Genomic DNA, 26989 nt, shown 5'->3' with positions numbered 1-26989 from the left:
ATACAAGGTATATCACCTTTCTATTATAGTATAACGTCTCATCCAAATAACACATCCTTGTCTTGTGGCTGCTACATAACTTGTAAATTGTCGTATTGTAGTGCATACATGACAGTCATAGATGGGAAAACACAGGGCTCAGATAGTGTCTATAACCGAGATCTATTTTGGGAAGAGAGGTATGTGTCTAAAAGATAGTATTCTAATTATCCTTTATCAGATAGTTATCCACATCTATTATTGCACATTAGTCCTTGTTCCGGTTCTTTGGTACCCTCATCACCCAATAAAGAAATAACGCCGCAACGATATTAAACACCACAAAGCCCCACAGGATTCCAAAGTTCCTCCATCTCTCATCAAATTCCGCATTGTAGTGGTGCAGAAACACATTTGTGTCTGTAACTGGGCAGTACTGGCACGTCTCGGCGCCCTCGTCGACCAAGTACCCGCCTGCCATGGACATAAACGGTTTCATGTATTCTCCGCATGTAATGTTTTCTGGCGCATTGAATACCTGGTACTCATTTGACGCGCACCTCATAGGTGCATTGGCTAGGGAGGTTGACAACAGGCCGTTGATTAGGTATGTCAATGGGTTGATTCGGTACATGAAGATCCAGAAACCAGGCAGAGCTTCACGGGTGGCGACGACTCTGCGGATCATGTTAATCACGTTGGATGATCGAGTTATGGATGATCAAGTAGCTCTTACCCACAAAAGAGCAGGAGGAGCTCGAATATTATTGTCGCAAGGCCAGAAGCTGCATCTGCCGTCTCTAGCCCTGCGATAAGCAAATGGGCGAGGCTGCTAGACCACAGCATGCATACCCAGATAAACAAGTATGCTAAGGTTCCACGAGAGTGAACCTGGTCTGTTGGCTCTGCGTTGCGCCAGAGGCCAATGGGATAGTACCAGCACAAGAAGCAGAATATACCCATTATCTGAATGAAGAAGTTTGTTTGTCAGAAGTGAATTAAGCTGTACCATGTGGGATTGGCAACTTACTGAATTCCAAGCAAGCTCAACAAATATATTTGCCACCATGAATGCCTTCCAGCTGTATGTTTTAGAAGGTCGTTCACGCGCTTCGTACAGTGTGCGCTGCATAACAAATACAGGAATAATTTGTGTGATCATCTGCAAAGCGACTGCTAGGAAGATGAAGACACCGAACATCTGGTTCTGTAGGCCTTGCTGTGTAGATTCGGCTTTAAAGAAGGAAAACCCGACGAACATTGCCTAAATGGAACAATTAGTAGAGTAAAAATTAGTGCTTTGCTACTGGAAAAAAGGCATACCACTCCAACCGTTAGCACAGCTTTTGCGTAGATATACCCGGGGTCTCGCCAGTACTGCTGGAACACGCGCTTCGTGACTTGCCAGAGTTGCTCCATAAAAGGTGCGGCAAATTCACCACTACTTGTCAAGTCATTGAGTGTTGCACTGGACACTGATCTGCCTTGCTTCAGCTCTTGAAGATGATCCTGTATAGCCTTCCGCTCGGGACTGTTATTCCAAATTTCCGGCCAGTTCAAGTTAGATCCAGAGTTATATAACCCAGTAATAACATTTAACATATATTCAGCGGGATTTGCCCCTGCAGGACATGGTGCTGCACCATTGCGCATAAAGTAATTCAGCAGGGTTTGTGCGCCGTCACCAATCTCACCAAAATAGACTGTCTTTCCCCCTTTTGCGAGTAGAAGCAAACGGTCAAAACGCTGAAACAACATAGCAGAGGGTTGGTGAATAGTACAAAGAATGGCCTGCCCATTGTCTGTAAGCTTCTTCATCAAAGAGCTGATAGACCATGATGTCTGACTATCCAGGCCAGAAGTAGGTTCGTCGAGGAAAAGGAGAAGTTGAGGTCTTGCAGCCAGTTCAACACCGATTGTGAGTCTTTTGCGTTGCTCTACATTCAATCCCTCACCAGGAACACCAACCACTGCATCAGCATATGTATGCATGTCAAGTAAATCGATCACAGTATTCACGTAGTCAAGCTTTTCTTGCCTCGGAATATGCCGTGGCTGCCTAAGAAGAGCGCTGAGGCTCAGTGCCTCACGGACAGTAGAGGTTGCGAGGTGCAGGTCCTGTTGTTGAACATAACCAGTTTTTCTCTGGAAAGAGTCATCACGCAGAGTGCCATTGACCAACATGTCTCCGGTTACGATGCCCATAGAGACTCTGCTCGCAAGAACATCCAGGAGGGTGGTCTTACCTGCACCGGATACACCCTATTTATGTCAGACTAGTGTAGATAGTCTAGACAGAGCCGCTTACCATAAGTGCAGTGAGTGTCCCAGGCTTGACCCAGCCACTAACGTGATCTAAAATCCGTCTAGGCTCTCCCCTGATTTTGATATCGTAGCATACATCTTGCCAATGGAAAACATTGCTGTGGTTCTCCACCTGTTGTCCTGCCTCGGTATTTGATTGTTCCTGCCTGTTCATCGCGGGTGTTGTATCATTTAAGTTCTCCGGGTCATGATTGCGTTTCTTGGGGAAACGTTGGCGTCTGTTAGCTCTGCGGAAAACGAGGACCTCACCCTTTGATCTTTCGGAAGAGATGTATTCGATAGCGGCCAAATATCCAAGCATAAGCCCAATAGTAATGGCAATAATTATCCCCAGGTTCCGCCATTTGTGTCCGTTCCGGTAATCATAGGAATCCATAAGGAACGCTGTCCCAGAAACTATCCTAGATCCTAGAGTAGCACCTTTTGCTACACATGCCTGCTGATCAGGCGCGGTATTGTCATATCCAGGACCCGAGGGAACAAATTGCGAGCATGAATATTCACGACCGTGAAACTCATTCAGCATAATACTTTCAAACCCATATGCAATAGGGTTTATATGACGGACCCAGCTAATCCATCCAAGCATGTACCGTTTGGGTATTGCAAAACCAGTATAAGTTACAACAGCAAGCATAAGAATCGCTGCTGGTGCAAGGGCCTGTTCAATGCTTTTAGTCAACGAGCCGGCCAGACGAAAAAACATTGACATCGCGAAGTTTATAACGAAAGTGAACAAGAGAAAGAAGAAAAATGAACCAGCTTCTCGGCGTAGGTTGCTCATCAGATATATGGTGGTGTTCATAAACAGGCAATTTAAAACTTTATATGGTAGGTTGGCGATTACGGCTGCTACCGCATCTGCACTAGGGTGATACAGTGCGTAGCGGGAATGCTTCTCAACGACTTTCCGAGTAGCGTAGACACCGAGAATTTCCAGCATGCAGGAAAATGCATTCAGCAGAATGACGTAGAACAGCAACACACCGCGTTTAAAGAAGCTTTCTGTATCTTTCTGCATATTGTAGAAGACACTTCCGATGATCAGGGCCTCGAAAAAGTACATTAAAAAGGAGCTGATCATGACACTGGGGTCGTTCCGAAACTGGCGGACCGCTCGCCAAAGACAAAGCTTAACTTGCCCAAAGAATGACAAGGTAAAAGGTGATTGGGTACGTTGGCTTGGCGACTGGTCCGCCTTTCGGGAGTCTAGAAATCTCTGCTTGTGGACCCCATCAAAGTGGTAGGACGCTTTATATTGTTCAATCTCGTTTAAAAGCGCCTGCCGCTGATAGCTGTTCCTCCATGCCTCGGCAAATTCATCAGGCGATCGAGGAACTTTAAGTTCATATCCAGGCTTTGGTATGCGCTCACTGGAGCTCGTCATGGACGTAAGAAAATCGGGAGTTGTTTGTCGCTCAGGACAGGAAAACCCTAGTTCTTCGAAGTACACTTTTGCATCTTCTGTCCGGCCATAATAGATCTGGCGGCCTTCGTAGAGGACGGTGACCTTATCAAAGAGCTTTTCCGAAATCGATTAGCTTGGAGACTCTTCCTTTGTCTGGCTCGTGCAGTGTGCTGTTCCTATGGAATGGGATCACTTACGTCGTACGCATCTTGCGGGGCTTGGTATATAGCAACAAGTGAGGTGGCTTTCATGATATCGCTTTGCATCCTCAGTGTCTGACAGAACTTGATAGAGTTGGCGCTATCAAGCCCCCTTGTACTGTTATCCCAGCATTGGAGAGGAGCGCCGCTCAGGGTTGCCTCTGCAATAGTCACTCTCTTCCTCTCTCCACCGCTGACACCGCGAATATAATCGTTACCAACCCGTGTATCGATTGTATGAGAGAGCCCAAACACAGCCATGACAACGTCACGGAGCTGTAAGGCATACTGGTGGTGGGTGAGGCCCTGTGGCAGATTATTCGGTGCCCTCATCCTCGCTGCAAAGTACAAGGTATCTCCCACTGGCAGTGTCGCAATATGTGTATCAACTTCTGCCGCGTAAATTGCCTCTCCGCGACAGTGACTATGTAATTCTTGGGGCCGGACCCCTTCATAATTGAGGTACGAGTCCTTATTCAGGTGGAATCCGTGCGTCTCGCCGGAAATCGCCCGGAGGAATGTCGAGCAGCCTGACCCAGGAGGGCCCAGAACCATCAACATTTCGCCGCTGTGCAGGACACCCTCCAAGCCATGGAGGATGTTGACTTTCGATTGTCGAGGAGAGCCAAATAGGTCTCTGACCAGGGAAACAGCGTCAAGAAAGATATTACCTACCGTTTTCTGATATTCGATGTCAGCACCGGATCCATACACCCAAACATTTTCAAATGCCAGTCCGGCAGTCCTCGGTGGAGAGCCATGGTCGGGGCTCTTTAATGTGTTGTAGTAGGCTTTGGCCCATGCTCTGTAGTCAAAGTCCTCACTACGAGGGTCCAATTTGCCTCCCTGCCCCGATGTGAATGGATGTTGACCATCGGAGTTTACGGAGAGTTTCGTCAGTTTCCGTGCCAGCGTGCGAACTTCTTCGTCGATACCCTGTTCGTAGGCATTGGTTGTTTCGCTTAAATGGTCGTCGTCAGTCGGATGAGCTGTCCTTGGCGTTGATGGGATACTCTGTCCCTGATCAGCTGTCTCCGGTCGTGAACTTAGAGCCTGAAGTGGAATCATCATGTAGGTTATGCAATAATCCCACTGGCCAGGGAATATGAGAACTCAGGCCATTCCAGCTGGTCCAGGGAGGTTCTTATACCTCCTCTATGCTCTCGGTCTGCCGTGCTTCTAGAAACATCATCCTCTCGTGCATCACCCCGTCCCTACTGTAATCATTAGAATATTTGGTTAAGACTCTTTCGGCCTTGGAATTCCTATTTTCTCTCCCTTGGCGCGGCCTCTGGCCGAGGTTCGGTGTTTCGGAGTCCGCCAGGGCTTGACATCCGAAACAGCGTGACCCACGCACGCAACTAAACGATATACGAAACTCCGAATAACGATACAATCCCGTCGGACCGACCTGATCAGACCGATGTTTCAAGGTCGCATCGAAAGAATTTGCACAGCCAATTATCCACCACCAGTTCCGCTTCTGGACTTAGTCACGATTGAAAGAGGCATGGCTGTCCGATCCAACCGTCAATATCTCTAGGGCTACTCCTACCGAATGCTCTGTGCCAGTTCTAAACCTATTAGTGGTGGTCGTCAGCGGAACTCAATTTTCAACGCAAAGCAAAACAATCGATTAGGAACCTTTTTGAGGCTCTACGAACCACCTAAAATGCCTAAAACGCTTAAAAATCTAGATAAGCGTGTAAATGAGGCCGCTGAAGCCGCTCATCAAAAAAAAAAAAGTAAATAAATAAAAAATCGAATATCGCAGAAATCGCGCGGCAATTAGGTGTCCTGCACGGTACACTGTACGGCCGCCTTCGCAGGAAAAGAAACACTCGTACGGCTCAAGTCCCTGTAAATAAAGTACTAAATCAGTATCAGGAGAAGGCCTTAATACACTGGGTTACCTGTATGCGTAATGTATATCTTCCCGTCACAATCACAATGCTTGAAAAATGGGGGAACCTTACTGTACAGCGTGTTGATCCCGAGAAGCGCGTCAGCAGATCATGGGCTTATCATGTTGCTAAACAACCTCCTCCTGGGCTTAAATTGGACTCTGTGATTTAAAAGATGAAGGAGAAAAGGCGTTTAGATACAGAGAATATCAGACAGCTTCAACTCTGGTATAATCGGCTCATAAACTTGCTTAAAGCGGTCCCCGCTCGTCTTGTGTATAACTTTGGCAAATGCGGCTTCTAACCAGGCAGTGGAAAGAACCAAAAAGTGCCCAGTACGAAAGAAAGAGTCCCTGATCTTGCTGTATCAGAACACTCAGAAAATATCACCGCACTTGAATGTGTAGCCGCAGACAGCTGGATCATGAAGCTGCTTTTTATCTTTAAAGGCAAGAAGTTCATGGAATCATGGTATAATGAAGAGCTACCGGACTTTTATACAGCTGTATCAGAAAAAGGCTATATAAATGATATTCTCACCGTTCAATGGCTTCAACAATTTCACGAGGAGACTAAGAATCGTACAAAAAAAAAAGAAAAACGCGTGCTTATCTTTTGACGGTTATATATCTCAAAACAGTTGAATTTCTTTAACTTTATAAGACCGACAAGATCCTCCCCTTTTGCTTTAGGTCTCATACAACTTATATTTGCCAACCACTCGATAGAAAGTCATTTCTCACATATAAAACGCATTTTTGTAGTGCGAATAACCTCATCACGCAGTGGACCGGGGTCCCGGGACATAAAGCAAATTTTCTACACGATATTATGGCTGTACATGAGAAGACCTTCACACCACGCCTTATCCATAACTCCTTCAAAGAACGCGGTATCTTCCCTCCCAATGGCTCTTCAATTATTGAAGCTATTCAAAATACTCTACCACCAGTGATAGAGATCTCTGGTCCTGATATCCGTATATATAGAGAGACTACACCTCCTCCGATTCCTCTCCCTTCAAGCGTTGAAAATACGCCTCCAAAAAGCGCTCAGCAAGTTGAAAGAAATCAGAAGAAGCTATTTAAGCTTCTGGATAGTATTATAGATATCTCTCCACATCTCGAGCGCTGCCTGGATCGCTTATTTTATCAACAAAAAGTTCAGCCCGAACAGCTCGCGATTATGAATCCAACTCTGCAGCGAATTGAAGCCGTTCAGGCACGAAGCCGGCGCCATATCACTAAGTGAGAGGTTTAACGCCTCGGATATAGCGGTATACTAACTGTACGGGATGCAAATCGCTCTATCGCTGATAGAAGGGCCAAAGAAGTGTTAAATAAGAAAAAGGCAGCGGATAAGGCATATAAAGAGGCCTACGGCCACTTCCAACGAAGGCCCTATACAGAAAATAATTCTACAGCTCCAAACGCAGAAATGGCAGAGAAATCGGCTGATCAGCTTTATTTTATCGATGCTGCAGGCGTTTAGTGGTGATAATACGAATTGCTTCATTTTTTTGCTTTGCGTTGAAAATTGCGTTCCGCTGACGACCACCACCGACGATAAGGCGGTGGTGGTCGGAACGCCACTAATAGCCACTATTCCAATATTCTCGCAGGTCAATTAATCAGGTGCTCTGAGTCTCTTGTGACGGAGTGAGTTCGCAGTGTCAGCGGCACCATATGAACTGGACTATATCATTCTTTAACGTAGCTAAGCATTGGTTTAAGGTTAGTTGGACTAAGCCTAACTCGAACAGAGTAGGTATAATCATGATCTAGTATCAACTGCTTGCTTTTCACATGTGCGTCGCCTTATCGAGCTGCACTGCCCAAATTTAAATTTTAATAAAAGGGACTACTCGTGTCAGGAGGCACGTGGAAGGGCGCGTATACTACCCGCTTCTATAGCTTAGCTGAGATGCTGATGGGGGCTGCAACAAGTCTAGCTACCAATTGGCCATTAGTAATTTAAGTTAAGTAGCAGTATGCTAACGACAATTATCAGGATGAGGATCAAGGGGTTAGCCGAGCTCTATCTAGGTTTTAAAAATTCTTGGCATCTAGGCCAGCACGCTGAAAATTCCAGGCTCCAGCAGCTTATATCTAGGATTTTATAATCATGGTGCCTAGGCCGGAGCTCTGAAAATGCCTAGCATCGGGAATCTCGCAACGCCTACCGGTCAAAGCTAGTGAGGTTCCTGAGGCATTACGTTTGTACATTAGGCAAGGATATTGGCTTGGGCTAGATGGAAGTGGCCAGCCTGGGTGTACCAACACATATGACGTATCCAGCCGGGCGGAGTAGCGCATTATCCATTGTCCGAGCGCCAAGCCCCGAGCACCGAAAGACAACTATTCAATGGCAGGAAGCGGAATGAAACGGCATGAGTTGGCCATGTTTACGGCTCTCCGGAACCTACTTTTGAGTTTCGGTGCAACGCCATGAACGGATACAGGACCCGCTGCGGGAATTTAAGTATCTGACATGATATATGTCCATCTGTGTCTTGCCTCCAGCCCCCTAGCGTCATCACCTAGACGCGAGATGAGAACGTGCGTAGGTGTTTCATTGGCATTTCAACGTGGAGACGAAAGTGCAGGTAGCGGAAGCTAGGTTGCCTTTGCCCTACACTTGAATATAGCTTAAAAGACTGTAATTCCATTCATGCGTAGTCAACTTCAATCAAACCGTATCCGAACGTGATAAAATTAGAGAGATACAGTGCCTTTGCTACATCATTGATGTTTATCAGTATTTGGACTAATTAATAGCAATTTTATGCGGTTGAATAATTGAAAGCCAAGGGCTCGCATACGATAAATCCTCACCCTATACCTTCGACAACCTAAATAATTACGGCCTTATGCAGTATCCGATTAAACCGCGAGCTCTTCCAGACTATAACTGTGATGATCCTATACACATTGGAAAACAAATCATTTATCTAGCGTGGCGGTCTAACGAAACATCAAACGTAGAAAAGGAAGGGAGAAAGAATTCTGTCATACAGGAACTGTGGGATTCTGTGTTGTAAGATTGGATCAACCGTGAATAAAGTAGACTTGGTGCCTCAGGCAGGATTCGGCCTAGGCCCTGACAATAACCTCTCTCCCGCGCCTCTCGATTTGTATTCGATACTGGAGGCTTCATATTAAATTCAGCCAAACAATTGATTCCTACCTTCGTCATAAATGACGAATATAAATATGATCTTGGGCCTTATGACTTGCGTTTGGTACTGTACCATTTGCCGGTCCCGTGGTTCTTGGTGGGTTCTGATCTCAAAGCTGTAACTTAGGTTTGGCTCCACTAAGTAGAGCAACAGATAGGAAGGATTGAGGATGCCTCGGTGCGCTAGTGGTGTGGTCCGAGAGGGGGAGTGGGTCATGCATAGCCTTTCGGTCCCGATCGGTGCGTCACAAACTTAGATGTGTATGCCCTTTGTAATTCGTTTAAACCTTCTTGTAACATTTTGTTATTCGTCATTGATACGGGATACACAGGAATATAGGCCCAAATTTCTCAGCCACATGCAGCATATAAATGTAACAGAAACCCTCGGTCCCAACCTAGCTATGCAAAAATTTACACATTAACCAGAAGCCTCACGCGTCTACTTTTATTTAACTGCACATTGGAAATATCTCTGGCCATGGCTGAACCAATTCCTGGCCCAGATGGTTACCCAATTATTGGTAATATCATGGATATAGACATGGAGCACCCTTTCGAGAGTTTTGGGCGTATTGCAAGCACCTATGGGCCGATTTTTAAGCTCCGCCTCCCCAAGGACGCAATATTTGTAGCAAACTATGCACTTGCACGCGACCTTTTCGACGAGACGAAGTTCCAAAAGGCAGTGATTGGACCACTTGATGAAATCCGCAATGCGACCAAAGATGGTCTGTTTACAGCCTACCCCGGGGAACACAACTGGGAAATCGCACACCGCACTTTGATGCCAGCTTTTGGTCCGCTCTCCATACGAGCAATGTTTCCAGGTAAGCATAAGTCGCAGTATATTGGCCGCTTCAACATATAGTGATTAACTTTATGCGGTTAATAGAGATGCAAGATATTGTCACTCAAATGGTACTCAAATGGGTACGATTTGGCCCTAACACGGCGATCGATGTTGCAGACGACTTCACGAGGTTAACATTGGACTCAATTGCTCTGTGCGTGTTTTGCTCCTATGTGATAGTAGGGTACCTGTTGTGACTAATTAGTATATTTATGCGGTAGATGTGCGATGGGGGATCGATTTAACTCATTTTATCACGAGAAACAGCATCCATTCGTCGAAGCAATGAATGGCTTGCTAACAGAATCGTGGGCCCGGTCTCTACGCCCACGATTCACTGACTGCCTCTTCCGGGAGCAACAGAAACAGTATCGTACTGACATAAAAACGCTGGTGTCTATCTCTAGGGAGCTGTTGGAGTCACGAAAACGGGCTCCAGTGGAAAAGAAGGATCTGCTTAACGCTTTAATCTTCAACAAGGATAAGAAGACTGGGGAGCAATTGAGTGATGATACAATAATTCGGAATATGATCACTTTCCTGATTGCTGGTATGCTACTTGTCCTAAATATCCCTTTATCCTCCATTCCCCAGTTTTCTTCAATAAATATACTTATCATTGTGCAGGGCATGAGACCACGTCTGGGATGCTGTCTTTCTTGTTTTACGAACTCCTCGAAAACCCCGAGGCTTATCGAAAGGCGCAAGAGGAAGTCGATAGAGTAATTGGAAAACAGACTATAACAATCGATCATATGTCAAAGCTTCCATATCTGGAGGCCTGCTTGCGTGAGACGCTTCGCCTCCATCCGACGGCACCAGCGTTCACTGTTCGAGCAAAAGGCGATCAGGTCCTTGACGAAAGATACGTTGTCAAAGACAAGGAATGTGTAGATGTGCTGCTTGGGCTACTTCACCGTGACCCAGAAGTCTACGGGCCAGACGCGGAAGAGTTTAAGCCATCCCGGATGCTGGATGAGGCGTTCAGGGAGCTTCCTCCTAATTGCTGGAAGGTAAGGGCACAGCCCCACTAACCTCTGCTTAATGAGATAAATTTTGGCTTACCAGGGATAGCCATTTGGTAACGGAATGCGTGCGTGCATCGGTCGCCCTTTCGCTTGGCAGGAGGCCTTGCTTACAGTCGCATCGCTGCTCCGGGCGTTCCATTTTACTAAAGACAACCCTTCTTATCAATTACAGATTAAAACCACCCTTACGATTAAGCCAAAGGATTTTTATATGAGGGCCCGAGTCAGGGATCCTGACGTCTTTGAACAATCCGGGATGGGGATTTCGTCTCCATTATCGGAAGCCCCACGTAAGACGGAGGAACCTCCAGCACCCGCTTCAGGCGACACCACACCGCTTCTCATTCTGTATGGGTCAAATACAGGAACCTGTGAAGCGCTGGCCCAAGAGCTGGCTTCCTCGGCTCTAGAACACAGTTTTTCCGCCACGGTCAAAAGCTTGGATAGCGCGACTGAGGCTCTCCCGAAGAAGGATCTGGTCGTTATTATCACAGCGACATACGAAGGGCAATCCCCAGATAACGCCGCGCACTTTACTGAATGGCTTAAGTCTTGTGATTCATCGACATTCAAGGACGTACGATACTGCGTATTCGGCGTTGGGAACAGTAAGTGAAGACATCCTGCCCTAACTATTCTATATCCTGACATTTTTTTTAGAGGAATGGCGTTCAACTTATCAAAGAATTCCCACATTAATTGATGACATACTATCGAAGGCTGGAGCAGAGCAGGTTACAAAGAGAGTGGCTGTCGACGTCACGCAGGGAAATATTTTCGACGCATTCGACCGATGGCAGGACAAGAGCTTTTGGCCATCAGCGCATAAGCTAACCGGTCAGAGAGATGATAGCGACGACTTCAGCCAAAGAGGATTGAAGATCCAAGTGGATACTCAAGCCCGGTCGTCACTGCTTCGGCAGGACGTGCAGGATGCCGAGGTCAGTGAAGTTCGTCTCTTGACGAAACCCGGAGCACCTAGAAAACGGCACATCGGAATTCGCCTGCCAACTGGAGTTACATACCGTGCCGGCGACTATCTGGCCGTGCTGCCGCTCAACCCACCAGAAACAGTCCGCCGTGTTATGAAACGCTTCCGGTTACCATGGGACGCCACCATAACCATTAACCCGTCCACACCCACGTCTCTGCCCACTGGTGTGGCTCTCAGTGTAAACGACGTGCTCTCGGGGATGCTAGAGCTTGGCCAACCTGTGACTGGCCGCGCGGCAACGGCTCTCGCTAAGTCAATCTCGGATGAGGGGCTAGCACGGGAGCTGGAGGAGCGCATCGGAGGGGAAGACTTTCAGGGATCCAACGTCACGCTCCTGGATCTACTGGAGGATTACCCCAGCGCAATGTTTACTCTCGGGCAGTATCTAGCCTCTGTGCCGCCGATGCGGATGCGACAGTATAGCATTTCTTCAACCCCGCTAGACCGAGAGTATGAGTGCAGCCTGACCTATAGCGTTATCGACGCGCCATCGAAAGGTAGCCGGCAGGGCCATCGATTTCTCGGCGTGGCCAGTAACTACATGGAACGTCTTAATGTGGGCGATCATCTCCAAATCAGCATGCGGCCCAGCCGTGCTGGGTTCCACCTTCCCGCTGACCCCAAGACACCTGTTATTATGGCATGTTCTGGCACTGGGCTAGCGCCCTTCCGTGCTTTTGTTGCGGAACGCGCGCTCAAAAAGGCGGGCGGTACAGCGGTTGGGCCCTCGCTCCTCTTCTATGGTTGTAGGCAACCCGGCCAGGACGACCTGTATCGGGAGGAATTTGACGCGTGGCAAACACAAGGTGTTGTGGACGTTCGACGAACCTATTCACAGCAACCGGAGGCGTCTAAAAATTGTAAGCATGTTCAGGATCGTATCTGGATGGACCGGAAGGAGACGGGCGCGCTATTCGATAGGGGCGCCAAGATCTATATTTGTGGCTCGGGTCAGGTTGGTGCAGCTATTGAGAAGACCATGGGGAAAATCCGAGCGGACTCTATGGGAGAGGATGAGGAGACGGCCTTGAAGTGGGTGCAAGATTTGAAAGGGGACCGCTACTACGCTGATATCTTTTCGTGAAGACGGTGTATTTGCCTGATGGTATTGGGGCCCGAGGATGACACAAAGTAAAATTACAGACCAGGAAGGACCTGTTCATAGGAAACCGTAGCACAAAGGGAAGGACCAGCAATTTTAAGGGCTACTAAAAAGGCCGGATCTGTTTAAATGTAATAGGCTAGTTGTTTCTAGGGTCCCTTTTTGACATGCCTCTTTATCAAGTTCGCTTGATGGTAACAGTACTGTGATGATCCTGTGCACCTTAAATGCACAAATTATATCTTAAATGGCAATCCATTAAAACATCGAACAAGGAGAAGGAAGAAAGTTATCATACAGACCGTGAGAAATCTCTTTGTAACAGTGGATAAAGCAGCCTTGGTGACTCAGACAGGGTTGAACTAGGCCCTGGCAAGTACGCACAATGGACAGCAGCCGACCATGGGTCCTGCGTGTAATATAATTTCCAGTATTGGTCCCTGCACAAAAGCTACAGACGCCGCCACTTTTCTCCAACAGAATCTCTTCAAAGGATCTCTCAGCCCTCAAAAAGGGGCCACGGATACCGCGGCCCCCGAAGGTTTGGGGCTTGGCGACCCCAAAGGCGGAAGTGAAACCAATCGGGCACCAGCATGATATCATGACAGGGTCTAGTGGCGATCCAGGTCGGCTTTATATATTGGAGGCGATCCATTTCCCATCCCCGTGGACAAGCACTGGTCGAGTGTATCTATACGCAAATGTATGCCCTAAAGCTCAACCCTTTAGCGGTAAGTCCACTATTTTACTGGGAGTCGGGCGTACGAACAGCTAAGGAGACTTTAGTGTGTCAGATGTCAGTCTAGGAAGGTCAAGCTACCATTCATTAAACCTTGGTCACCCTTCTTTGTTCTAATATATACGACAGGTTCGGTGCAGCAAAGAGGAACGCGGGTGTGACCGGTGTCGTGCTGCAGGGATACGCTGCGAGTACAATAAGCGTCGTCCGCGAGTCGCGAAGGCTGCTGCCCTTGGCCTTGATCCGAACAAGCAAGTGTGATACTTCGTCATGCTTGGGTGTTCATCTTATACTAATCTATTGTTTTCTAGCCTGACTGACTGTTCAGACGCCCTCTCGGCCCGCATACAGTATCTTGAGGACCAGATCAACAGCATTGTGAATAGGCCCGCACGTCCTACGTTAGCTTCTCCTAGCCACAGATTGCCGCGAAATGGGGTCTCTTTGGGAAACCGAGATGAGGTACCTGTCTTGATCAATGTTGTGAAAGGAGTACAACCCAACACAATAATTAGCGACTGGCCTGAAAACGAAATACTAAGTCAACTGACAAATGCTATCCGTAGGTCTGGGACGCTTCGGTTAGAGTGCTTACCAATGGCCAACCTGGATGATTTTGTACCTATAGCTCCGGTGCGAGCGAAGGCCATGGTAGAGAGTAAGGAGCCTTATATGATCTTTTTGGGTTAAGGCCTGACAATATAAAGATTGCTTGCAGCAGCTTGGGGACGAACTGTTTGTCAGCCTCATAGATGCTGATCTGATGAAGAAACTACCATACATGACGCGCAAGCCAAGCGTGCATACCGACAAATCAATTCTACTTGTCTACTTTCTTCTCTTGTATCAAGGTTGTTTGTTGGAGGGCGGCGAGGTAGTCGAGGATAGTGACCTTGCCTCACGCCTATACCTAAAGTGCCTCAAAATACTCCCTGAATGGCACCAAGAAGCTACTGCTACTACAGCATACTTTGTCGGAGCCTTAGGAATGGTATGATCGATATGCAGCTCCCTGAAACCACCCCTGCAGAATCCAAATAGCTAATTGCGTCTCGTAGTCTCTGGCAGCAATGGAGAACCAGGATTTTGAGCTGAGCTGGCTACTTCACCGAAAGGCATGTCAATTAGCGCAGCTTCTTCGCCTGCATATCCTCGACAAATATACCACTGATCACATTCGGGACTATGCAAGCCTCGAGCGTAAACGACAAGGCTTCTGGCAATTGATCCAGGCAGACATAAACTTCCGCCTATTCCATGGAATGTCTTCAGCTGTGTCAGCGGAAGATTGGATTGTTAATATGCCATGGCTGAACTCCAAGCCGGAAATTGATGAGGACAGCCACCCTTCCGTCAGCAAAGCCTCGTTTATTGCCAATGCCCGTTTTACCTTCATTGGGTTAGAATACTTAAACGCCCTTGATGCGTCTAAATCAGATCCTTTCTATGATCTATTGAGTTTTACTGAGTTAAGGTGCAATGAGATCGAGTCTAGTCTGAAGGAGTGGCATCTTGTCTGTCACCTCTCACCCCACTTGGCGTTCACTCCGTGCGGATACTTACTCATGTTCTCGGTCCTCAGGAAGACTGGCTAGGCTGTGGGGTGACGCCTCTTGAGAAAGTATTCTTGGCGGAGGCTATCCTTTCAGGATACAATACGATAATCCTCATGAACAGCCGACTGCCATGTTTCTCTCCAACGCCGTCCTGCCATCACTGGAAACGAGCAGTATGGGCGGCACGACGCGCTGTTGAGGTAATGCTGGCTATGGTCATGCCGATACCGTCGAGTCCCATCACCAGGCGGATTTTCATTCTTCGGCCCTTCATTGCTATCCTCACACTTTACGAAAACCTACACAAGGTATGTGATGCCGACCTAAGATGCATGGATTTTGCTCTACTTGAAAAGATTCGAAATGTATTCGCAATCGCATTGAAACAGGCTGGGAGGGATTTAACGCCCATTGTTGAAACTATGGAAGCTTTGACGAGTCAAGCAAAAAAGTGTGGACGGAGCAATGCATAGGTTGGACGGATCCACCCCAGGAACATGAACTCAATACACCACTGTTCCTACGCCGAAAGAAATACCCGTGTTCTTCTCAGCATCCTTCATCCTGTTTTCCTTCCGGAGCGGCACTCTTTCGAGAAGCTCAACATGTACAACTAGGACACTGGTATTACTACACAACTTAAAATAGGTCTGATACTATGTACACTATATACAACTCTTAAAATCTATTCATCATATGAGGTCCACAACATTAGCTTAACTTGCCAATTAGCCACAAGATCCCCTTCAAGCGAACCGGCCACAGACCTGTATTTGCCTACATCCACGAAGATTTATGCATCACAGCACACTAAGTAATCGGAAGTAGCATTATCAGACAAACGCGGACGATTCATTGACTTAAATGCACAATATAACTACTGTGGACATAATGAAGGTACGGAGATCAACACGAACAGATTCCATACGCTGGTCGTAAGGTTGAATTTCACATCCTAACCCTGTTTACCACCTTCATACTAAAATCAGAACTTGGACTCCCACTGAAGCGCCGTGATAACCTCACTAGCGCCCCTATCACCGGAACGAACTGCCCTTTCCATGTATCCCTTCCATTCCAATGCAGTTTCCGTGTCCACAAAATGCACGCTTCCGAATGGTGTCCGGGAGGCAGAGCCGTCAATCGAAGACAGAAGGCCTGGTGGAGCCACAGGGCAAGGACCACCGTGGAAGTAATCTTGCTTAGGCCACTAATACTCAACAACATTAATCGGCTCCGGAGTGGGGAAGTCCTTGCCTGACAGGGCCTTGGCACTCCGAAATGCGGTACAGAGTTGCTCCCAAGCGGAGCGACGTCTATCTGTCTCTGATAACTGAGACCATTTGCGCCCGCGCTGACCAACCATAAAGCAGCTGATCGACCACTGAGCATCATCAGTAATACTGGTGTGCACACAGAATAGGATTGGGCCATCACGGGCTTGGATTGTTCCTGAGAAACCTGATGCCCGCCACCACGGCGTATCAAAATAAAGATGATCTTGCTATAGTAACCAAGCATATTCTTTTTAGCAAGACGTTGCTTCGACTCAGGGAGCGGAGGGTCAAAGCGAATTGTTGGGTACAGCGGTGAGGCATTAGTGAGAATGACCTTTTTTCCACTAAAAAGCCTGCCCCTTTTGGATACCACTGTGTATAGGCCACTGGTCGGAGACTGCTTAATTTCAGTGACTGGAGTGGAAAGGTAGAGCTAATCTGGACTCAGCTCCTTCGCCATATTCGTGGAAAATGACTGAGCACCTGTCTCAAAGCATCACTTATAAGCCGGATCCACACAATACTGATGCTCTTACCCTGTCTGAGTCTGAGATATTGAGCTTCATCCTTGCCATCCGAGATCAAAGCATCGATTCCGGTACCCGATTTGCAATAGTGAACAAAGCTCAACATACTAATCTCATCACTGTCAAGACCTAACAGAGACTGGCTAATTGTGTTGAAGACCTCAGTAATAAACTCGGATTGAAACGTCCGAATACAGTAGTCTTGCAATGTCAGTTGGTCCAGCTCCTTTCCACCGAGGCTCGAGACTGGATCTTTTAAGTTGGTATTTAAAATGAGCCGCCGAATACTTATGAAGGCCTCAGACAATACTGCCTTGTCGTTCCGGGAGACCTGTTATTGTCCGGCTCATGATCAGCGGTCTTGGATGAGTATATAGCGGAGAAGGCTACGGCCTTACCAGCAGTTCCCCATGGGGAGACATCATAGCTCCATCTGGATGCAGGTAGATATCTTGTCCTTTAACAATCTGGAATTCTCCTTGGAGGCCGTATCGTCGGAGGAGTTTGTACATCTCACTTTGGGAGGTGTCATTGATCCAGGCGGCGCCAACGTCATTGACCCCTGGGTCACTTAGTTTAGATGATACAGTGAGTGTCTTTCCTTCTACACGATCAGTTGCTTCGATGGCTGCACAGGACAATCCAGCTGCCTGGACAGTCAGAGCTGCCCGGAGCCCGCTCAATCCAGCACCGACGACGAGTACATCCACAACGGTGGGCACCATTGAGGAGGACATGGTGGATTGCAACGTAGGTTGTCAAAGGACGAGACTATTTTTGTTTGAACGCAAGAGTTAAGCAAGTGTGAGTATTCTTTAGCAATCATTGCTGCGCATAAATGACCAAATACTTCTGGTTCACCTGATGTAAACACCCTCGGCATCCAGAAGCGGTGGAGGGATCTAGGTGCCGATAAGCGCGCTTAGTTATCAGTTGATAGATTCAGATAAGGCAGCGTGGCGGAGTCTTTCTACAGACTCGGCCCCCAACGGACACATGATCCCGAGAGCTCGGGTTCCAGCGCTCGTTTTGTCTTTTCGCCAGCATTACGGAAAATTTCATTAATATGTCACATTCTTAGCACTTGTTCTTCGATTGTAGTTCTTGTCCATGTCTCCGCGTGTGCGGATTATCGGAGCCCGGCCCCGGATTCAGCTCCGAAATCCCGACATTCTGTACTAAAAAGATAGTAGTTTCTTACACGCTAAAGCAGGAAGTTCTTTGATAACGTACTGAATACAGTCAATGTCCACTACACTATAAAAAGTGAAAAAAAGAAAAACCCTACATATTCACGGGGCCTCAGTTATCTGTTGCAATTTGAGGCCAGAGAATGGGCGCCAAGAACCACCTATGATGTCACGGACCATCATTTGTGTCCTGCAAACCCTCCTCCAGAATCGCAACTCGATGCCATGGATGACTCCGTTGGGGCGGGATAGTTCTGCGCTGTCTCTCGATAGGCCAAGTTCAGAAAAAAAGTTTAACATTTGCACGGGATCATGTGGTTTATATAATTACCTTCCATGAACTGCGCTGGTTAGTGTTAGCATTTGGTCTGCCCGTCTTGCTTATCATCTTTGCATCATCTGACATAACAGCAGTCGAGGGCATACACGAACTGGCTACTGGAATCCGCAAAGCTCGCCACTCTTACTCGGTGTAAATCAGTGATTTCAACTGCCTTGATGCGAGCTGTCTATTGGAAGGCAGTCAACTTCAAATATGCCAAATCAGACCGAGGCAATGTCGAATTTCGTTGCAACCTTCCCGTGTCCGCAAATTCCGGCCTGGCTAAGGGCTCGAAGATCGAGCTCTACAGGCCTTGGAAATGGGACTATAATCACAAGTATAATATCTGCAAAGCCCTACGGCATGAAAATACATAACTTCTAACCTTTGTATAGAGAAAGACGGGCGCTTAGACATTGACCTGGATGAGGGCATCCCGCGGGTGGTCCAGCTGGCCTATGCGCTCACGCGCAGACCATCAATTCTCGCTCCTCAGAGAAACAAAGAAGTTATCCATTTTCCTCTAAAGCTGAACATCTTACTACAGGTAGTAGGTTCCCGAGGGGACGTTCAGCCATTCATCGTGCTAGGCAAGGCGCTGCAGGCCCATGGTCATCGCGTCCGGCTGGCAACACATCTCATGTTCCGTGACTTTGTTAACGAGCATGGTTTAGAATTCTTCAATATCGGGGGTGATCCCGGTGAGCTTATGTCGTTCATGGTCAAAAATCCCTACTTGATCCCGAACATAGAGAGCCTCTTTGACGGTTCTGTCACCAGACGACGCAAGGAACTCCGAGCCATTATTGGAGGTTGCTGGCGATCATGCTTCGAGGCAGGAGAAGGGATCAGTACAATCAGTAATGATCCCATAACGGTGTCGCCCTTTGTAGCCGATGCTATCATTGCAAACCCGCCTAGTTTTGCTCATATTCACTGTGCAGAGAAATTAGGTGTCCCGCTACATATGATGTTCACGTGGGTCCAATTCCCAAAATTACATGACCATTGCGTATTGACATGGGAACAGGATGCCATGGTCGCCCACGCAAGCGTTCCCACACCCACTAGCCAATATTGCATCTCGTGGCACCGAGCGCACGGTCGGAAACCTCACTTCCTACGTTCTCACGGAGATGCTTATCTGGCAAGGGGTTGGCGACTTAATTAATGATTTTCGTCGTTTTGAGCTGGGGCTGGACCAACTGGATGATTTGAATGGGTCAACCTTGATTGACCGGCTTCAAATTCCTTTCACTTATCTATGGTACTCTTTCTCATCTTGTAAAGATATATATCTAGAGCCTAATGCTGGAACTAGGTCACCTTCATTACTTGGCAAGCCCAACGACTGGAAGCAGCACATTGAAATTACTGGTTTCAACTTCCTTCCCGAACATGGCACGTATAAACCTCCACAAGATCTCGTTGAGTTTCTTAGTGTAGGCGATCCACCGATCTACATTGGGTTTGGTTCCATAGTTGTGGATGACCCAGACGCGCTCACAAAAACAATTCTAAACGCAGTGAAACTAACTGGACAACGTGCTCTCGTTTCCAAAGGCTGGGGTGGCCTGGGAGCAGAACAAATCAATTGGCCCGATGTATTCTTTCTTGACAACGTCCCTCATCACTGGCTATTCAAGCACGTCTCCTGTGTGGTTCACCATGGCGGGGCGGGGACAACTGCAACGGGCCTCGCCCTGGGAAGACCAACCCTAGTCGTGCCCTTTTTTGGTGATCAGCCTTTCTGGGGCTCTCTTGTGGCAAAGAACGGTGCAGGCCCAGAACCTATCCCGCACAAGACACTGACGGCCGACAATCTAGCGAACGCAATAGCCTTCTGTTTAACACCTACCACCGTTGAACATGCCCAGAGTCTCAGTCAGAGAATCAACGCGGAGGATGGTGCACAAGCTGCGCTGGAATCTTTCCATCAACAGCTCAGACCTGATCAACTCCGATGCGCACTGTGCCCGAATCGCCCCGCAGTCTGGCGCATTCGAGAGACGAAAACCGTAATCAGTGCTTTTGCAGCTGCTGTATTGATCCAAAATAAGGAACTCACCCACAAGCACATTAAATTGAAAGTAACATGAACTCGATCATTTAGGGTATACGTCAAACTAATTGTATGGCTTCCAGATACCGCGCACAACAGTATGATATCCACCCAGGAGCTGAGACATTTGGAGGCGCGGTAGATAACTTTCTAAATGGGTTCATTGAATTACCTGTCAACATGACGCGGATCTTTTCCCAGCCCGTATCAGACCGCGTCGCGGCACATTTTAACTTGGATTCCTGCAACGCCCAAACAGCAGCTTTGCAAACACTGGCCGTGTCTTCAGCGAGTGCAGAGTCGCCAGATATAACTACACATGTGCATGCTAAAACCATTCCAAAGGCCCATAAACGAGGATTTCTCCAGCGGACAGCGGTAAATATATTTTATGTCCAGTGCCGATTCCTTAACTGGTTGATTCAGATCCCTATGGGCACCACATACCTCCTAGCGCACGGTCTCCACAACATACCACGGTTATACCATGATCGAACAGTGCGAGATACTCCGGAGATCATTGGATTCAGATCTGGCTTACATGCGGCTGGGAAAGTAAGTGTAGCCCTATGTTAAACAAAGAACTGTGCTCAATGCCTCAGGTTTTCATCAATGGCTTCTACGATGGCGTTACTGGAATAGTAACTCACCCTGCGCAAGGATGGAAAGACAACAGAATCAGTGGTATGGCAAAAGGCCTAGGGAAAGGTTTGGGAGGCATATTTTTCAAACCCCAGGCGGGTATGTGCTTTTCATTTTATTATGCATAAAGTTCACTAACCTTTCGGACTTTGCACTAGGGCTGTGGGGTCTGCTAGGGTTCCCGTTAAAAGGTATACACCGAGGCATTGAACGCTCCTATGGTGCCGATCGGAAGGCCTATATATTCGAGTCCCGTATCAGCCAGGGATTCACAGAATTGGGATCAGCCTCAAATGAGGAGAAAAACGCGGTGCTTGAGAAATGGAAGTCTTACAGGACTGGTGCACTTTGGAAGATCCGCAAAAATGCAGTATAAAATACTTTAATAATATTCATCTGTTGCTCTGATTAATAGGCGTCGGGGCTTTGCAAAACTCTGGACAGTGAATCATCTACATTATTCTACATTATTTGACATATACCTACTATGTTAATATTCCATCCGTTTAATGGGTTTAATGCAAGAATAAGGAATTTCACCTAAAAGAAACCTTCGAACCCTAGGCCAAGTGAAGCCCAGATTTAGACGTGAGTGATAATATATTATAAGATTTGGATGCTAGATTGACCGCTAACCGCCCCCTACACTAGTTTCGGGGTCGCGCCATACGCGACCCCGAAACTAGTGTAGGGGGCGGTTAGACTGAATATTAATATATCTATTATATGAACAGGATCTACTAGTTCATTGTTTTTTTGATACAATTAGCAGCGTGTAACCTGTACATAATAATGGTACTACAAAGACAATAGTTCGTATCTACTGACTACTCTCTACCGCTGGTATGCTGCGATTGTATGAAATCATCCCCAACAAGAGAAATTGGTCTCCCAACCTTTTTATAGCTGGAGTTGTTATCGTCATATATGTGTTCCGAATAAATAAATTATGAACTCAAATAGATTGATAGAAGTATTAAGTTCTGATTACTGGTCGACTCCTAATAATATAGTAAAGAAGCCGATCTACACTGCAGCGAAATGAAGTCACCTCGAAATCTGCTTCCTATCGGATCTTGGTCCGATTGTAAGAGTTGTAAGCGAAAGACTAGCAGGCGGCGCGGGTTGGTAGGTATGGAATCAAATTGAAGTACGCAGAGTGGTTACAGATCAGCTAGACCCAACTTCTAGGTGGCGCCACCCTCGAGGCGCTTAATAATCAGGTTTTGGTCATGTGATCGTCAGGTCAGGTAGTACACCTACAACACTAAAAATTTCAATCTAAGTGAACTTTACAAGACCTTTACAGCTTACCTACGTACTACTACCTAATTCCCCCCCTTTGCCACTACTATAGTATTATTATAACTGATATCTAAGGAAGATCAAAGCAGATCAGCTCAAGCTGCAAGAATATAATATAATAAGTTACTTTTCCCAGGATTAAGTACTTGTAAAGTACTTAGTTAATATAAGTATTTACTATAAAAATAGTATAGAAGTTTAACTACTTATTAACTACTTTAACTACTTATTAACTGGTTCTAAATCAGTTAAAAACTACTTTATATATTTTCTAAGCGCTGCTGTCTTAAAATAATAAAATACAGTACAAAAAAAACTGGAATTCAGTAACAATCTTCAGGATTTATAAGCCTAACCTGACTTATTCTGCTTACTAATTATCTTGGCAATCACGTGCTTTAGGGGTAAGGGTCATCCCACCTCGCAGTGGCGGGGAGATGACCTGTGTACACGCAGAGTGGTTACAAGCGCGGATGCGATTAGTCATACGAACGTCAGACCCTTGGGACAAATAAGCGAGATGCCACCCAAAAGTCGGCTGAGGCGTTTGTGGCGAATCCTACCTTAAGCCCCCGAACACCGAACTGCAACTTCGGCACTCGGTCTATCGATGCATCCCTATGTCGTAGCCATCATGACCCTAGATCAGAAGCGGAATTCTCATGGGGGGCCCCACTGATAAAACTACTAGATTGCGGGGCTTTCAGGTTACGTTTGTGCATGTAGCGCTCTCGTCGATAAGAAACTGCATTGCCTAGAGTTTGCCTTAGTTACAGACGGGTTGTCAGACCCGCAGTTTTAGATAACAACTAGTTCTTAGGTGATAGCTCTGATGTCTCAGTGCATATATAGCGCATCTGGCTCCACCATGGTGGTCCTTCTACGGTTTGATGGGACGGACAATCGGACTCCGAGCCAGCGCTCCAAGTTCTTGGCAGATTTTTCGAATCCCAAGATCAAAGTACGCGTACCCCATTCCGGCATGTAGTAAGACAGAACCAGCTAAGTAAAGGTCTATGATACAATTGAACTTAGCTGTCTCTCGGACAATAACTCTGCCAAGAGTGCTACCTGGGAATACCTACTTGCAGCCCAAGCAAGGGATGAGCCAACAATAGTCTTGGAAAAGAAGAATAGAATACCCGAAATTATTTCGTCCTCCTCATTTTCGTCCGTGCAATCTATAGAATGTGCCAGTTTGGAAGGCCATTTCCCTCCAAGGAGATCCCGAATATCTGGTAACTCTTAGAGCCTTGGATAGCCAGTGTCTTGTTCCGCTGAGACACCATACGAAAAGAGACAGCTTCTCCCAGCATTTTTATAATTCCGGAGCCATACACTGTCACTTCAAAACTAGTATGCACCTCATGTACTCTGCGCTGAAGGGCTTCGCTTGGGGGAGAGCACTCCGACTACTATAGGAGTTTGGAGTTTCTTATTAGTAAAATAGCGGTAGTCCTTTTCATGAACTTGCTTGTCCCAATAAGCTCGCCAGGGTGATTTGCCTTTTAAGGGCTTACGGGGAGTAATAAACAAGACATTAGCTTCATTAGGGTTGGAACATATCGGTACTCCAAAGGTATCTCGTACTTATTTGTCGATTACACCAATTAAAGAAAAAGTCCAGATATGCTCGGTATTAAATATCAACATTATATTAACAAGTCTCAAAGGCGCTCACATCGACTATTGTAGTAAGGCTTATAGTTGGCCTCATCAGAAATGCAGATGATTTCCCAAACACTGACAAGTATGTTATACCAGAGGGCGCCATCGCATACCATGGTGCGGCCGACGGGCTGGTAAGGCTTGGGGTCTGGATTTCGTGCATGGCGGATGGCGGCGTCTGTGCTGGACGCCATGCCGTTGACTGGGGGACTGCTCCGGCAACTGTCGGCGCAGAATCTGTAGCAGACCCGCTGGGATGATCCTCCGTTCTTCTCCGCTTTGGGGGCCATGGTTCCTGCGAACACGTCGGTTTCGTAGATGTGGCGCTTCAGCGGCAGTGATAAGGCCGGTAAATGCTGCCCCAAGGTCAGTGACTGCTGGTCGTGAAAAGTATCAGGACGGGTGATATTCGAGCGGATGGAAGACCATGTGGGATAGCCTGAACCTGGCCATGAGACAGGATCAGCGCGGCCTTCCGTCGCTGCTGCAGCCGCCGTTTGCGTGGCGTCCATCGTCTCTGTCGACAGACCGTGAGGCAATTAACCGTAGGAGGGCCATCTTATTCACCGTCTACGGTCTCTTTATAGCTTTGTGTATCGCCCTTCTGCTGCCCACCGGACCAGGGAAAACCCGCGGGGCTCTCGAGACCCACCTCACTCGTTGTTGAAGAAAGACGCACGCACAGACGGAGAGAAAACTAGCGTCAGAACGCATCCGATGCGCGCCCTGACACTGGCCAAGCGTATGTGCACATCACCATGAGAGAAGGACTGAGGACTATGGAGACCGCAGGGAGGGGAGAAAAGCGGTCCGCTCAGAAACCCTTGCGGTGGAAGTTCAAGGCTGGTGATGGACATGGGACCCGTTCTTCGCCTGGGGCCCGGATGAAATTTGAGGTCCTCACATGAGGGCTGCCGAACATAATCTCGCGCGACCCTCTACATTGGTTTTTCGAGGCACTGCCCATGGTCGGGGTGGCGGGAGGGCAGCGCGTTCGTGTTCAACAGCCCTATGCTGGATTTCCCGCCACCGCCTGTGTGGATGGTGGACTGTCTTGCGTTGAATACTCGCTTGCTCCTCGACCGCCACCTTTGGTGCACTTGCGGTGCTCCCTGAATGGTCTCTGCTGACGCCCATCCCGCTTCCTGGGATGTTCGAAGCCGTGTCGGAGGCATTGCCCCTGGCCAGTTTGTTCCTGCACGGCCAATGGTCTATATGTACACCTCCAGGCTACCCGCCGCCCACGAGGGGTCTGGGATGCCGATGCGCCGTCGAATCCTCGATCATGCCCCTTCTTGCTCTCCCGGCTGAGATCCTTGATCTCATCCTCCAGAATGTAAGCCACTGCGACACTTCCCTCCAGCGGCCACTGTGTGCGTTTTGAGCCTCGCTGGCTAACGGGGCGTCTTAGCTGGATGCAGTTCACCTTTGGAATGTCTACAACAGCTGTGAGGCACTGCGCGTTGCCTCGGCGCGCCCCCTCTTCCGCGGCGTGGAGATCCGCTTCGATGGGGCGCAGGCGACGGACTTGAACACTCGGCGCTTCCCACCGTCGTCCAGCCGCCTGTTAGCGATGGTGGCCCAGTGGTCTTCGCACGTTCGGACGATGGATGTCTGGGGCGACGAGGACTTTCTCGAGCCCGGGTTCTTTGACGTCCTGGCCACGCTGGACCGTCTCCGTGCGTTCAGGCATGTTCTCCCCGGCGGACACCTCCCTTTATTGTCGACTGCCGATCTCTGATACTGATTGACCGTGACACAGCATCAGCTATCCGTCCAGCCTGGGCAGCTTCCAGACGCTTCTGGTGCGGCTGGCCGGCCTTCCGTCGCTGCGCAGCCTGAGCGTGGACTTCATGTCTCCCCGAATCTGGACGGCTCCGATGACTTTTCATCACCTGCGTCAGCTGCATATCTCCTGCATCGAACACGAACCCGGGTTGTGCGTGCTTCCGGCGCTTCCCGTTCTGGAAACGCTGGCGTTGAACTTTTGTTGCTACTGCTTGGAATGCCCTCGGCAGGGACAGGGCCCCTGTGCCCTGCTGCAGTTCCAGCGACTGCCGCAGCTCCGCTCTCTGTCGATCGCGGGCGCGCAGCGGAAGAGCATTAGCTGGTGCGGACGACCTGTCCGACTCCGGAAACTCGAGATTGAGTTTTCCAGCGGCCTGGACCTACATCAGATCCTGGCCTCCCTGGGGTGGGATCTGGAGGAGCTCCACCTGTTGGACTGCGAGTTCGTGGCGGAGGTGCCGCGGCCCGTCGTCGCCTTTCCTGCTCTGCGGCGGGTGCAGTTGCTGGAATCGATCTCGGGCCTGGCTTCGTTCGGCTCCGCCGAGGTCCCATCGTCCGCTGAATTCACTCTACGGATTAGCCCTGATGACCTAGACGGCCTGGCGGACTGGCCACTCGTCTGGAGGCTTCTGGAGCGGTGCTCGGTGCTGCTCAGCCTCCCTCGCTCGGGGATTCACCGATGGCCGCCGGCCTCCACTTCGCGTCTATCCCAGGTCATGTCCCTGCCCCAGGTCCGCGTTGAAGGCCCGCCGTGGTCGGCTGACATCACCAAGGGAAGACAGGACATTCCGTCCAGCAGGCGAGAAATACAACACCATGGATAAACATCGGCTCGGATTACAGTACACACAGCAGTAAGCTACTCTAAACGTATTTTAATCTACTGTAGACTTGTAAAAGGGTCTGACCACCCCAGCCTGTTCCGCAGGATGATCTTGCGTCC

General features: G+C 48.2%; 7 protein-coding genes across 7 annotated transcripts; 4 read left to right on the top strand and 3 right to left on the bottom strand.

Annotated features, from left to right (window-relative positions):
• Positions 1-227: 227 nt before the first annotated feature.
• BDV27DRAFT_166780 (ABC multidrug transporter) lies at positions 228-5101 on the bottom strand (the record flags this gene model as incomplete). The annotated part of the gene is made up of 7 exons (XM_032074275.1): positions 228-656; positions 716-945; positions 1010-1243; positions 1303-2241; positions 2288-3826; positions 3910-4848; positions 5063-5101. 7 exons carry the CDS (start codon positions 5099-5101, stop codon positions 248-250), a joined length of 4329 nt encoding a protein of 1442 aa, XP_031924627.1. The 3' UTR covers positions 228-247.
• A 4300-nt stretch (positions 5102-9401) lies between these two features.
• BDV27DRAFT_27404 (bifunctional cytochrome P450/NADPH--P450 reductase) lies at positions 9402-13120 on the top strand. The gene is made up of 6 exons (XM_032076197.1): positions 9402-9823; positions 9889-10000; positions 10068-10396; positions 10474-10859; positions 10921-11482; positions 11535-13120. Exons 1-6 carry the CDS (start codon positions 9475-9477, stop codon positions 12950-12952), a joined length of 3156 nt encoding a protein of 1051 aa, XP_031924626.1. The 5' UTR covers positions 9402-9474; the 3' UTR covers positions 12953-13120.
• A 492-nt stretch (positions 13121-13612) lies between these two features.
• Positions 13613-15955, top strand: BDV27DRAFT_27392 (uncharacterized protein). Its single transcript, XM_032076196.1, has 6 exons — positions 13613-13701; positions 13757-13780; positions 13839-13960; positions 14021-14367; positions 14417-14700; positions 14768-15955. The coding sequence occupies exons 1-6, from the start codon at positions 13672-13674 to the stop codon at positions 15302-15304; spliced, it is 1344 nt and encodes a 447-aa protein (XP_031924625.1). The 5' UTR covers positions 13613-13671; the 3' UTR covers positions 15305-15955.
• A 295-nt stretch (positions 15956-16250) lies between these two features.
• On the bottom strand, positions 16251-17806 carry BDV27DRAFT_147725 (flavin monoamine oxidase family protein; the record flags this gene model as incomplete). The annotated part of the gene is made up of 6 exons (XM_032070794.1): positions 16251-16462; positions 16541-16705; positions 16741-16956; positions 16987-17025; positions 17079-17400; positions 17468-17806. 6 exons carry the CDS (start codon positions 17804-17806, stop codon positions 16251-16253), a joined length of 1293 nt encoding a protein of 430 aa, XP_031924624.1.
• Positions 17807-18172: 366 nt separating this feature from the next.
• BDV27DRAFT_132880 (glycosyltransferase) lies at positions 18173-21816 on the top strand. Its single transcript, XM_032067976.1, has 8 exons — positions 18173-18608; positions 18674-18918; positions 18977-19559; positions 19612-19848; positions 19903-20667; positions 20727-21198; positions 21246-21384; positions 21444-21816. The coding sequence occupies exons 2-8, from the start codon at positions 18795-18797 to the stop codon at positions 21659-21661; spliced, it is 2538 nt and encodes an 845-aa protein (XP_031924623.1). The 5' UTR covers positions 18173-18608; positions 18674-18794; the 3' UTR covers positions 21662-21816.
• A 2441-nt stretch (positions 21817-24257) lies between these two features.
• Positions 24258-24770, bottom strand: BDV27DRAFT_160590 (uncharacterized protein; the record flags this gene model as incomplete). Its single annotated transcript, XM_032073055.1, has 1 exon — positions 24258-24770. The coding sequence occupies one exon, from the start codon at positions 24768-24770 to the stop codon at positions 24258-24260; it is 513 nt and encodes a 170-aa protein (XP_031924622.1).
• Positions 24771-25753: 983 nt separating this feature from the next.
• On the top strand, positions 25754-26989 carry BDV27DRAFT_27358 (uncharacterized protein). Its single transcript, XM_032076194.1, has one exon. It carries the CDS (start codon positions 26112-26114, stop codon positions 26868-26870), a length of 759 nt encoding a protein of 252 aa, XP_031924621.1. The 5' UTR covers positions 25754-26111; the 3' UTR covers positions 26871-26989.

Source organism: Aspergillus caelatus (genome assembly GCF_009193585.1).
Source record: "Aspergillus caelatus strain CBS 763.97 unplaced genomic scaffold BDV27scaffold_169, whole genome shotgun sequence".
NCBI classification, from domain to species: domain Eukaryota; kingdom Fungi; phylum Ascomycota; class Eurotiomycetes; order Eurotiales; family Aspergillaceae; genus Aspergillus; species Aspergillus caelatus.
Note: the sequence above shows the minus strand (reverse complement) of the source record. Positions and strands in the feature narration are given on the sequence as shown.